Source organism: Eschrichtius robustus, chromosome 13, assembly GCF_028021215.1.
Source record: "Eschrichtius robustus isolate mEscRob2 chromosome 13, mEscRob2.pri, whole genome shotgun sequence".
In the NCBI taxonomy this organism is placed as follows: Eukaryota; Metazoa; Chordata; class Mammalia; order Artiodactyla; family Eschrichtiidae; genus Eschrichtius; species Eschrichtius robustus.
Genome location: NC_090836.1, coordinates 79385581 through 79398688, shown reverse-complemented (window position 1 = coordinate 79398688; position 13108 = coordinate 79385581). Strand labels below are relative to the sequence as shown.

Below are 13108 nucleotides of genomic sequence, written 5' to 3'. Positions count from 1 at the left end.
TAAGAGGCCTGCTGGTCGCAGACCACTCAGTCCCACCAGCGCGCAGCAGGATCGGCCACTAGCGACGGGGCTCTGCGCTGCTCCGCGCTGCTCCGCGCCGCTCCGCACCGCCTCTCCCAAGTCCCTGCCCCGCCGCGGCGCGTCACTTCCGCCACCCCCAGGCCGCGGCTGGGGCGGGGAGCGCGGGGGAGGGGGCCAGGTCCGAGGGAAGCTCGCCCGCGCCCTAGCAGGGACTACATTTCCCGGGGGGCCTCGGCGCGGCGGCGGCGGGCGCGGCAACGTCCCCCGGAAGTGGAGCCCGGGACTTCCACTCGTGCGTGAGGCGAGCGGAGCCGGAGACGAGACCAGAGGCCGAACTCGGGATCTGACAAGATGGCCGGGCTGCCCCGCAGGATTATCAAGGTAACCACCCGGGCCCGCCTCCGGCTACCCGCTCTGCTCTTGCCCTCTCGGCGGACCGGGCGGAGCGGCCCCTCGCTTCCTCCGGCCCGCGGCCCGCGCTGGGAGGCCCGAGGCAGCGCTGAGAGGGTCTGGCCGCGGCGGCGAGGGAAGTCGGGCGCTGAGGAGGGGGCGCCGGGGAGACTTCCGGCCGCAGTGGGGCAGCCCGGCAGCGGGGATCGGGGGCTCCCAGGCGGTCGGCCCGCGAGCGGGGAAGGCCTGGCTCGCGCCCTGGCGGAGGGTGGGGCCGCGGGCTTGCGGGGCTCTGGTCTTGGGAGCGGGCCTCCGCGGCCTCTCAGACCACCCCAAGCGGAGGCCGCGGGCGCGCGGGAATCGCGACGGGGCCCGGACTCTAGGCGGGGGTTGTGGCCCGACACGGCCCCTCGGCCTCGGATCCGTGTCTCGGCCCGGACGGGAGCGCAGGGGTGCGGCAGCCGCAGGTTCAGAATGAATGAACCGGGAGGGAGAGGCCGGGCGGGGCCCTGTGCCACGGGAGGCGGCTCCGGGAGGGCCGCGCATCCTGCAGCCGCCGGCACATGCTCGCCCCTGGCTGCCGGGGTTCGGGGGACGTGGGGGCTCCGCGCCCCGCCGCCCTCGCTTCCGCGGTCTCCTCTTCTTTAAATGCGTTTCCGCTCGTTATCTTCGCGAAGTGAGTTTACTCTAGTTGGCAAACTCTTTTAGGACTGTTTCTGTTTAGAGGAAATAGTTCTAACACGAGACCGAGCGGGGATTGGGGGAGGGGGTGCAGTACAGATACGCGGGACCTTGTGAAACCTTTTGCCTCTCGATTTTGTGCGCTTTAAATTATCAATACCGTTTTTCAGCTCTTCAGGAGTATGTATGTACTTTGCCAAGTACCAATGGAACCATGAAAAATTCATCTTGGTTTTGTAAACTCTTTACATAAATATCAAGTCCTCAGACGTGAAATGTTTCTTGCAGTCCACGAAGACAAAACCTTTAGGTGTTTTTTGTCAGTTTTAGTGAAGGAAATTAGTTGAACCTCTGTGTTGCTCAATATGCGAGTTAAAGTGTCTAAATTGCAGCATCATTTTGTTTGCTGTAACTCTGAACGTGTATTTAATCTAGTTTGTCCTTAAAGTTTGGGGGGAGATGCATGCTAAGTGATTGAAAGATGGTATATTGTGTAGTGCGATTGCAATGAAATATATCTGAGATGGGGGGGTCTCTGGCCTAAAGGTGCTTAATTTAGAGAAATAAGACGTGTTTTGTAAAGTAGCAAGTTTTAGCAAGTAGAGAAGTAGAACATATTGTCATTGTGCGCTGGAGTCTAATGATGTGAACCTTCACAGTGTTGTGTAAAACCTTCATTTGTTGTGTTAAAGATTTGTCTTCGACTCCGTCCAAGGCAGTTTAATGGCTGTGCTGTTGGAGGGTACTTACAATGTGGTTGTAATGCAATCACATGGCCCCAGTGGTCATGTTTATTGAGGCCCTACTTGAAAATGAGGGGTGGAAGATAGAGCTATACATCAGATATCCTTGGATTTTTACTGTTATTCAGGTTGTCGACTAAGTACCTAGTACACATTGACATTCAAGATAATTCTCCAAAATACATAATGAATTAAAGACTTTACATATATTTTTCCATTTTTGCTTAATGCTGGAGATATTCTGCAATAATATGAAAGTCTTAGATGGAAAAATAAATTCTGTGGGACCTTGTATATAAACTTATAGATATGACTTGAAGCAATAAGTTGAAGTCCTCATAATTCAATTCATTTGGCACACAGTAATTTAGTTTACACCAGGCTTTTGCATTTTGCTATTTAAAACAAGACAGTGATAACTTATATGTACTCTTAATTTTACAGTCTTGTTGATAACATCTCTCTAATGAAAGGTCCCTTGATTTGGGTATTATCTTGTAAGAGTTCGGTGGTTTTACTTTAATGCCATTTATAGCAAAAAGAACTGTTTTCTCCAATCCCTAGGAAAGATTAAAAGATTATACTATTTTTTTTTTCTAGTGCCCATGCTTATATTATGTAGGCTTTTCCAAAATCTGTGAAAATGTTTATTTTTTATATCAGAATTTAAAAAAAGAAGCTTGTCTCTTCTCTGTCAACTACAGTACAAGGTTCTGTGTGGAATATAATAGTGGTGGCAGTGGAATATAATGGGGTAACACTACTGTCCTGAATGATGGGAATGTACCATCTCTCATTGGACAGTGTGATGCTTTCTACCTCAAAATGGGCATTATTTACATTTGCAAAATTCTTCAACCACTTGGTACCTGCAGAAGTCTTGTGAAGTAGACAGTACATTATATAGGCTAGAAACCCATTCAAAGGACTTTCCTAGGGTCTTAAAACTGGCAGGAGGCAGAACTTGGATCTTGACCCAGTGTGACCTTTCCCTGCCTCTTGTTATTATGAAATGACATAATATATGTCAGAGTACCTTAACAACTGTAACTATACACATAAAGATGATTTTTTGAATTACTATTCACCCAGTTGCTATCCCACTCAGATTCCCATTTCTAATCCAGTAGCAAATTCTGTGGGCTCTATTTTTCAAATTATATCCTGAATCAGACACATTTCCCTATCTCTCTGAAACCACTGTTCAGTTCCATCATTTGTTACCTGGCCTACTGTACTGATCTCCTTTTAAACAGCAGCTAGTGTTACTTTTAAAAACATAGATCTTGTTACTTCCCTGCTCAGAACTCCACAGAAGTCCTGCAGCACACTTAAAATCTTGACTTTTTTCCCTCCTAGCTACAAGGCCCTCCATCCATCTGGGATCTGCCTACCTGTGAGATCATCTCCCACACTTCTCCCCTTGGGTCACTCCATTGCAGCCACACTGTTGCTCTGCTGTACCCTGAACAATAAGAGGCTACGCATGTTCCAGTCACAGGGCTTTCCTCCTGTTTATTGCGTTGCTTGCTTTGTCATAATGTTCAGTTCTTGGCTCACATGTCATATTCTCAGAGAGGTTTACCTTAACTGTCCTAAAGCATAGTCCTCCCTCCTCCCCCATGGTTGCTCTTTAGCCCCTATTTTGTCTCTTCTGTATAGCACATATCATTACTCAAAGTTATATTATTTACTGTTTATCTCTACTCCCACTAAAGCTCCATGAAAGCAAGAATTCTTGGATGACTTGGGCATTGCTCAGATGCCTAGAACACATAATCTGCAAATCTAATGTCTCGGCCCTGAAATACTGATTGAATGAATGAATGAGCTTCAGTCTCTTTGAAAGAAAGTTTTAGGAGATTTATTCTATATAATTTGACATTGTTACTGCTCAGTAGATTCTATCTGAATCTGTGCCTGAGCTAAAAGTTTCTAATTCTACCCCATAAATTTGTTAAAAACAAAACAAATCAATCTTTTATTTTGTTGACTAGGAAATACATAGAGCACCTTTGAAAGGTTCTAAAGGGTACATAGAGGAAAATTAAGACTCATCTGTCCTTCAGCATTCCAGTTTCCCTCCCCAGACAGCCACAACTTTTATTGTATATTCTTCCCAAAAGACCAGAGAGACTTAGTGCATATATGTTAGGCCTATTCCCCTCCTCCCCAAGTAAATGCTGTACCTGATTCCTCCCCTTGCCCCCACCTATGTCTTCGAGGTGACTAATTTTCTAAAGAGCTGTTTTGTGGAACCTTGTGGTTAGGCCTTAATTTAACTAATTGCATATTGATAACTATTAGATTGTTCCCCATATTTTGCTATACAAACAGTGCTGTAATGAATGGTCTTATATATAGTGATATTTTGCACATGTATTAGTTACACTGAATCTTGGCAGTTACGTGTTTAGCTAGAATTACAGGATTTTTTTTTCCTCTCTCTTTTCTCCTGGGCAAAACCTCTTTTAGTCTCTAAAAGTAACAGAGCAGTTAAAGCTTAAAGTCACATAAGTTGAAAGCTACCTAAGATAAGAGATCCTCCTTAATCTATCTGTCATAAAGAACCGGAGTATTTTGCGAACAAATAAATGAAATCTGTAGCTGTGGCTTGGTCAAAAACAAATTTATTTCAGCTTTACATGTTACACTGACAGGATGACATTCCTTTAATTTTCTTCTCAAAGTTAATCATGAAGTCAATAAAATGTAGGCTTAGGAAACAGTTAACTTACTCAAGCAGTTGACTTATTTGATTAAAACCTAGCAAACCAACCTTCTGAAATTAGAATTTCACCAGTCTTCCCTACAATTTATTTTTTGTTTGGTGAGGTTTAGTTTCAAACTCTTAAAAACCTGTTATGAGCTGACGGAGTCTTGAGTTCTGTTTTTTACTTTAATAATTTTTATTTTTAAAAATACAGATTTTTAAAATTATAATTTATTTATAATAAATTTATTTTATTTATTTATCTTTGGCTGCGTTGGGTCTTCGTTGCTGCACGCAGGCTCTCTCTAATTGTGGCGAGCGGGGGCTACTCTTTGTTGCGGTGCGCGGGCTTCTCATTGTGGTGGCTTCTCTTGTTGCAGAGCACGGGCTCTAGGCGCGCAGGCTTCAGTAGTTGTGGTGCATGGGCTTAATTGCTCCGCGGCATGTGGGATCTTCCTGGACCAGGGCTCGAACCCGTGTTCCCTGCGTTGGCAGGAGGATTCTTAACCACTGCGCCACCAGGGAAGTCCCTCTTATCACTATTTAAAAGCCACTCATTTGATATGTATTTTAGTACATAGCGTAGTTTTTAGTGAGAAAAGCGATTCAGAAAACTGACCCTTTTTTTTAAGCCCTGAGAATCTTTGGCTCATAATGTTTTTTCCCATTTAAAAAAAAAAAAAGGGCATGAAAACTTACCATGATGAAGATGGACTTGTTATAAATCGTAATTAAAACATTCTTAGGAAGCAGATAAACTCATATAGTAAAAACTTGAGTAGAAACAGTGTAGTTTTTAGCTCTTTTGGTTGTTGTCCCAATTTAAGAATTTTCTGACCTTCTTCCTAGTACAGTAAACCATACTTTTTGCATATGACTTCTGGGGATTCAGATTCTTGACAAGCTTATTTGTGAATCCCCTCGGTCTCCACGGATTCCAGGTTAAGAATCCCTGAACTACTTTTGGTAGTGATTAAACTTTCAGGCTATATGGATATTGTTTAATATACTGCCTAATGTTTTGATTATGGAATGTAGGCATAACTGAAAGTAGGTTAAAAATCGAGTCAAGTGTTGTTTTTTAAGCTCTTCTTTTTTTTTTTTTTAAATAAATTTATTTATTTTATTTATTTTTATTTTTGGCTGCATTGTGTCTTTGTTGCTGTGCGCAGGCTTTCTCTAGTTGTGGCGAGCGGGGGCTACTCTTGGTTGCAGTGCGCGGGCTTCTCACTGCCGTGGCTTCTCTTGTTGCAGAGCACAGGCTCCAGGCGCGCGGGCTTCAGTAGTTGTGGCTCGCGGGCTCTAGAGTGCAGGCTCAGTAGTTGTGGCGCACGGGCTTAGTTGCTCCGAGGCATGTGGGATCTTCCCAGACCAGGGTTTGAACCCGTGTCCCCTGCATTGGCAGGCGGATTCCCAACCACTGCACCACCAAGGAAGCCCTTAAGCTCTTCTTTGTCAAGCACTTTCTTCAGTCCAGATTGATCAGCTCTCACACAATAGAAATTGAGATTTGTCAAATTAATAAGTACTTCCTGAGTATCCAGCATGCTAAATAATGATATCAGAAATATTATGCATTTGATTTGTAGAAATTGAGTTTTTTCCCACACTTGTGATGACTTACAGCCATATACAGTAGAGAACACTATTCTTTTCCTTCTCCAATGAGGAGACTGTAGGCCAAAGAAATTGGATGACTAAGATTCCTGGCCTGCAAGTCAGTATCTTTGCTTTTTTCCCTATGCTGTATTTAGTGTTTTGGTTTACCTGTGTGTAAATGGATTTAAGAAGAAAATAACTTACGCACCTCGGATTCAAGTAGTATGGATTCTGAACATACATTTGAATGTGCTATCATGAACATTGATGCATAAGCACTGTAGAAATAAATAGCAGAACCAAGGAAATGAGGATGGCATGCAGCAGGAGCTTTGGACATTATGGTTGTAGTCATCACAGTTCTGATGTGGGTGCCTAATGACTATATTATATAATTTTACTTTCTAAAAACGAAATAGATCTGAAAGGCATAATATATGTAGCAATGGTACATCAAGAAATAAGAATTCTTGGGCTTCCTTGGTGGTGCAGTGGTTAAGAATCCGCCCCTGCCAATGCAGGGGACACGGGTTCGAGCCCTGGTCCAGGAATATCCCACATGCCGCGGAGCAACTAAGCCCGTGCACCACAACTACTGAGCCTGCGCTCTAGAGCACGCGAGCCACAACTACTGAGCCCACGTGCCACAACTACTGAAGCCCGCGTGCCTAGAGCCCGTGCTCTGCAACAAGAGAAGCCACCGCAATGAGAAGCCCGCGCACCGCAACGAAGAGTAGCCCCCGCCCGCCGCAACTAGAGAAAGCCCACGCGCAGCAACAAAGACCCAGTGCAGCCAAAAATAAATAAAATAAATAAATTAAAAAAAAAAAGAAATAAGAATTCTTTTTTTTCCTATATGAAAGAAATGTAATGTATGAAGGACATCAGCATGGATATACAAATTAGGAGATGAATAATAGGGAATCAGTTAGCTTCAGCTAAAATCTTAGCAACTTTTAAAAATGCTTCCCAAGTTTTTTTATTTTAAATATTAAGTAGTCATCTTCAGTTTGTAGATTAAATAGGATGTGGGATCACCATAGTCTGAGAGTGGGATCTGTGGCCCTGGCATCTCTGGTGACAGAAACCATTAATGTGTGATCGGAAGAAATGGGTAGGTAACTGGTTAAGAGCCCTCAGAGAATCAACAGAAAGCGTTCTTTTTTTTTTTTTTTTTTTAATTAATTAATTAATTAATTTATTTATTCTTGGCTGTGTTGGGTCTTCGTTTCTGTGCGAGGGCCTTCTCTAGTTGCGGCAAGCCGGGCCACTCTTCATCGCGGTGCGCAGGCCTCTCACTATCGCGGCCTCTCTTGTTGCGAAGCACAGGCTCCAGATGCGCAGGCTCAGTAGTTGTGGCTCACGGGCCTAGTTGCTCCGCGGCATGTGGGATCTTCCCAGACCAGGGCTCGAACCCGTGTCCCCTGCATTGGCAGGCAGACTCTCAACCACTGCGCCACCAGGGAAGCCCAGAAAGCATTCTTTATTATCCATTTTTCCAAGAGCTACACCACACTATTCAGGGCATTGTATGTTTGTTAAAATCCTGGATGTAGCTATTCTAAAATCCCCTAGGGATACTTAGGCATAGAAATTTTTATAGTTCTGAGTTGGCCTGTAACTCAGATGTTTCTGAATAATTAGGATTAGGCTATAATTTGAAGTATTTTTAGGTATTGGTTTCAGAATCTAATGTTGACATATTTTGCTTTTTTTTTTTTTAATTGGCTATTTCCTCTTCATATTTTCAAACTCCTTTAGTTTTCAATATCATCACAATATGTCACTGTCAGAGGTTTGGTCTGTTTTGGGCAAATCAGTTTTTACTTTTAAAGTCTTTACAATCCAGTGACTGAAGGCACTGTAGCAGAGAAAATACTAGAAAGAAATCTAACAAATGTTATCTTTGTGTCTTGAGACTATGGGTGCTTTTTATTTCTTTAGAGCTTTCTAAGATTTCTTTATAGTTTATACTAAGGAAAATGTTATTGCTGTAAAGTCATTGTGTTTTGTTTTTTTTTTTTTAGAAATATGGGTACTGCATTGGAGGCATCGTAGCATCTGAAATTATTGCTATCAAGCTTTTTTTTAAAAAATTAATTAATTAATTAATTAATTTTTTGGGCTGTGTTGGGTCTTCGTTTCTGTGCGAGGGCTTTCTCCAGTTGTGGCAAGCGGGGGCCACTCTTCATCGCGGTGCACGGGCCCCTTACCGTTGCGGCCTCTCTTGTTGTGGAGCACAGGCTCCAGACGCACAGGCTCAGTAATTGTGGCTCACGGGCCTAGTTGCTCCGCGGCATGTGGGATCTTCCCAGACCAGAACTCGAACCCGTGTCTCCTGCATTAGCAGGCCGATTCTCAACCATTGCGCCACCAGGGAAGCCCAGTCACTGTGTTTTTAGTGACCTTTAAGGACCATTGGGATTACCATCCCCTTTACCCCCTTACTGTGGAGCAGGGGCAAAAGTGGCTTTAGTAAGCTAGTAAGAGCCCAAGGCCAAATTTCAATCTTCCATAACATTGCGATTTGTCTGCCTTTTTATTATCCATTCATAAAACATGTTTCAGTTCAATTAAATGGACATTTATTGAATGTATAGTATATATTCACTAAGCCAGTAAAAAAGATAGGCATCCCTGTCTGGTGAAAAATAGAGTTGTGAAACAAGAAATTACAGTGAGGTGTGTTATAGAAGAAGGAATATCTGGGATTTACCATAGTCTGAGGAAAGGTATCAATATCTGTTGAGGAATGTTTTTGAACTTGAAGAGCAGGGGGGAGAGTGGACACAGGGAGTAGTAGATATGAAAGCTGGAAGGAGAGGGAGAGGGAGAGGGAGAGAGAAAGAGGGAGAGAGGGAGAGAGGAAGAGAAAGAGAGCATGAATACATAATATATTCCAGAGATCCATTATGTGTGGTGGATAGTGTCTTATTGTAGTTTAATTACAGGCTTTTGCGTGAGCCCTGTTTAGTAATATAGTTTGCCTTAAGATGGACTGCCTCTCTGGGGTGGCATATTCCTCTCCTTCTCTCCTGGGTCCCTGGATTTGGGGAAGTTCGGGGTTTCAGTGAGAAGGAACTAAAGAGCAGGTGGAAAATACATTTGAGGTATCACTGCATCAGACCATAACCACTCTAATGTGGGTTTTAAATAAGATGTTTTTCATTCAGTAAGCCTAGAGATAGAATTATCTTACACTTGTTTATATATTAATTTGAATTCTGTGGTTTCCACTAAGCGGAGGGTATTTGTACCTACTTAATTTCCTCACTTGTATTTAGAGAGAATAAGGAAAAGTGCTTTCCAGTAAAATTCTCCCTACATTTGCACTGCAGTTCTTGCTTTGGCTTTTTTAAAAAAGTCATTTCTTTTCACAGTTGGAGGCACAGTGATTTACAGCTATAAAGCTTGAAATTTCTTACCTTTAGCTGTAAAAGAGCTATTCCCATTAAGTAAATTTTTTTTTCCCCCCTGAATAAAGTACTCTGTCTACCCTGTCTTTATTGTTGTGGTTCAGATAAGGGTTAAACTAAAAGTGCTGCAATCTCCGTTCAGGTTCCTGCCACTGACTGTGATTAGAGGTCAGTGAACACTTGGCCAAACCTTGCCTATTTCTTATCAGAATCTTCCCTTAGTTTAATTGGGTGGGCTGCTGATGTCTTGAGTGGTAGGAAGTAGAAGATATTTTCTGTGAATACTGGTCTATAATCTGAGCAGTTAGTTTACGGTAGTGCATCAGAATTATCTGGGTGTTTATAAATTTAACAGTTGCCAGCCCCAGAATGTTTTTTTGTTATGTTTTGTCTTAAGATCTCCAGATGATTTTAGTGTGCACCTTGCAGAAACAATGGCCTAGTATATGCTTGGCTTCAATGCAAAGTTGGGTAGAATGTGGTAGAACTAAAATCATACATAAAGCCAGGAGTTTCTCATATATAGAAAACAAAAGCATCAGTGGGAACACTGAAGATGTGACATTCTGGATGGGGAAACCCTCCAAGTTTGGTTTAGGGAAAGAGGTTTATAGGGAGGTGACATTTGAGCTGAATTTTGAAAGATAAGTAGAAAAGCGGGGTCGGGGGAGAAGAATGTCATTCCAGGTTAGACATATCAAACTCTAGGAAGATATTTGAGCAGTGCTAAAACTGTAACATGAGTCAGCACTTCTTCGCTTGGACCACAGACACTTCAAATGCAGTCTTTTAATTTGAAAGAGTTTTTTTTCCTTTAGAAGTGTAATTCATGGATATATAGTCATTACTAAAAAGTCAATATACATGGGCTTCCCTGGTGGCGCAGTGGTTGAGAATCTGCCTGCCAATGCAGGGGACACGGGTTCGAGCCCTGGTCTGGGAAGATCCCACATGCCCCGGAGCAACTGGGCCCGTGAGCCACAACTACTGAGCCTGCGCGTCTGGAGCCTGTGCTCCACAACAAGAGAGGCCGCGATAGTGAGAGGCCTGCGCACCGCGATGAAGAGTGGCCCCCGCTTGCCACAACTAGAGAAAGCCCTCGCACAGAAACGAAGACCCAACACAGCCAAAAAAAAATAAATAAATAAAAATAAGTTTAAAAAAAAAAAAAAGTCAATATACAAACTGTTACAAACTAAAAATAATCAAGTAATACATATGATTTCCCCTTCACTTTCTTTTGCTATTCCAGTCTCCACTTCATAGAAAAAATGCTAAAATCTTACTGAATATGAAAGGAAAACCAAAATGCTTCATTTTTGGGGGATACAAATCACATATAAAATTCACCTTTTAAAATGTACAATTCAGTGGTTTTAACATTCACGAAGTTGTGCAACTATCACCGCTTTCTAATTCCAGAACTTGTTCATCATCCAAAGAAGAAACCCTCTACCCTTTAGCAGTCCCTCTCTGTCCCTACTCCCTCAACCCCTGGCATCCGTACAGCTACTTTCTCTATGGATTCACCTATTCTGGACATTTCATATAAATGGAATCATACAATACAGCTTTTGGTGTCTGACTTCTTTCACTTAGCATGTTTTCAAGGTTCATCCATATTGTAGTGTGTATCAGTACTTCATTCCTTTTTAACTTTTTTTAGCTGAAATTTTTCTAAGTAAATACTTTTAAGAAATTACAATGCTGAATGAAGCAAAGCAGAAATTTTAGCAGGTAAATCTCTATTGGTGCCCATAAAACTAATCACATTTGCAACCTGCATTGCTTTCTAACGTTTAAGAAGTATCCTTTAGCCTTGTGAGCCATTATTATTATTTTTTAAATTGTCAGCAGCCAGTAAATTTTTATCGTTAAAGATTGGATTTGGGGAATTCTTTGGCAGTCCAGTGGGCACTTTCACCACTGGGCCTGGGTTCAATCATTGGTCACGGAATTAAGATCTCGCAAGCTGCACAGCACGGCCAAAAAAAAAAAAGATTGGTTTTGATTGCTGGAGAATGAAAAATTTGAGCCAATTCTGGTGAATAATGGGTAGGAACAGCCTTGACTTTTATTTTTGTCTTAAGTATTAAGAAACTTTGTGACCTTGGCCAACTCACTTTTCCTGGGCCTCCGTTATTTCTAATTCCTTTTTAAAAACTTCTCCTTGAGACAAAGCCATGATCATTTAATCCTGGAACTGACTTTCCTTTTTGGCTTTTAAATTGGCTTTGAGCAATTCTCAAAAAAAAAAAAAAAAAAAACAAAACAAAAAACCCAGGACAAATGCTGAGTAGTAGCAGTATTCTGATACTTTTGAATAGCTTTCCAGTATAGCTAATATGAAGGCCTGTATCCTGTCTGCTATGATAGTTTTAAAGCCTTTAATAAAGTTCATGTTCTCTTGGGGTTCAGACCTTGGACCTTTTCTCATTATATATTCTCCTGAACACATTTATTCATTTTCTTGGCTGCAGTCAGCATTGATCAATGATTCCAAAATCTAGTGGTGAGTTTCAGGTCTCTCCAAGTGCCTACTTTTTATCTCCACTTAGATGTCTTGCAGACATTTTAAAATCAACTTTATTTTACAGTGGAATGTATTCATTTTGCTGTCTCCCCCTCCCATGCATTAGTACTTTTGGTGTTTCTTTTCTTTATTAATTACATTAACATTACCCAGTTGCCTACAATTTACTTCTGTTTCCTCTTCTCTCCTCCCCGCTCTTCTCTCTTAGACATTCAGTCATAAGCCGACTGAACCTTAGAAATGCCTGTCCTTCTCCTAACCCATTCCTGTCTCCCATCCTCTCAGGCTCTTACCCTCTCCTGCACGTTTTTGCAGTAATCGGAGAACAAATCTTTCTGTCTTCACTTACACACACACACATGTGCTGTTTCCCTCTTTCTTTCTCTCTTCATTTTCCACATTGCCACATTATTCTAAAAACACCCAATGTGATCATTGTTACTCTCTACTGTGTTCAGGCTAGAGTTCAGGTTCCTTAACTTGGCATGCAAGGCTTTTTCACAACCTGGTCTTTTCATCTTAATTCATTGCCATCTCCTTCCCTGTCTCCCCTCTCCTATACAACCTCTGATACTGATGGTGTTTACCAGTTAAAATGATGTATTTTCCAACTTTTGAATTATGCCATGTTGGTAAGGGAACATCCTTTATATGAAATGTGACTGCCCAGCACTCTGTGTTGGTTGGGATTGGGGTTTTTTTCTCCTCTTCTGAGACAGTCTTGACTGTAGTCATGCTTATATTCCTAGTATGAAGTACATTGTGGTACAGAAACTAGAAATACTATTTTCTGCATGAAAAGAAAATCAGGGATAAAATTTAAGTCATTTGCTTTATTTTCTGAAATCCTGTAAAGGCACTCTAGGAAACAAATGTTGGTCCTATTGTTAATTGAGTCATCATAGTGAAAAAAAACTTTTTTTAACTTTTGACAAATAAAAATTGTGTGTATTTAATGTGTACAAGGTGATGTTTTGATATATGTATACACTGTGAAATGATTACCACAAAC

General features: G+C 42.0%; 1 protein-coding gene across 1 annotated transcript in view; it reads left to right on the top strand.

Annotated features, from left to right (window-relative positions):
- Window positions 1–277: 277 nt before the first annotated feature.
- The window catches only part of UBE2N (ubiquitin conjugating enzyme E2 N), a 34828-nt gene continuing 21997 nt past the window's right edge, over window positions 278–13108 (top strand). Inside the window, exon 1 of the mRNA XM_068561361.1 lies at window positions 278–402. Coding sequence (XP_068417462.1) covers window positions 373–402 — 30 coding nt within the window. The 5' untranslated portion in view covers window positions 278–372. The remainder of the gene's footprint in view (window positions 403–13108) is intronic.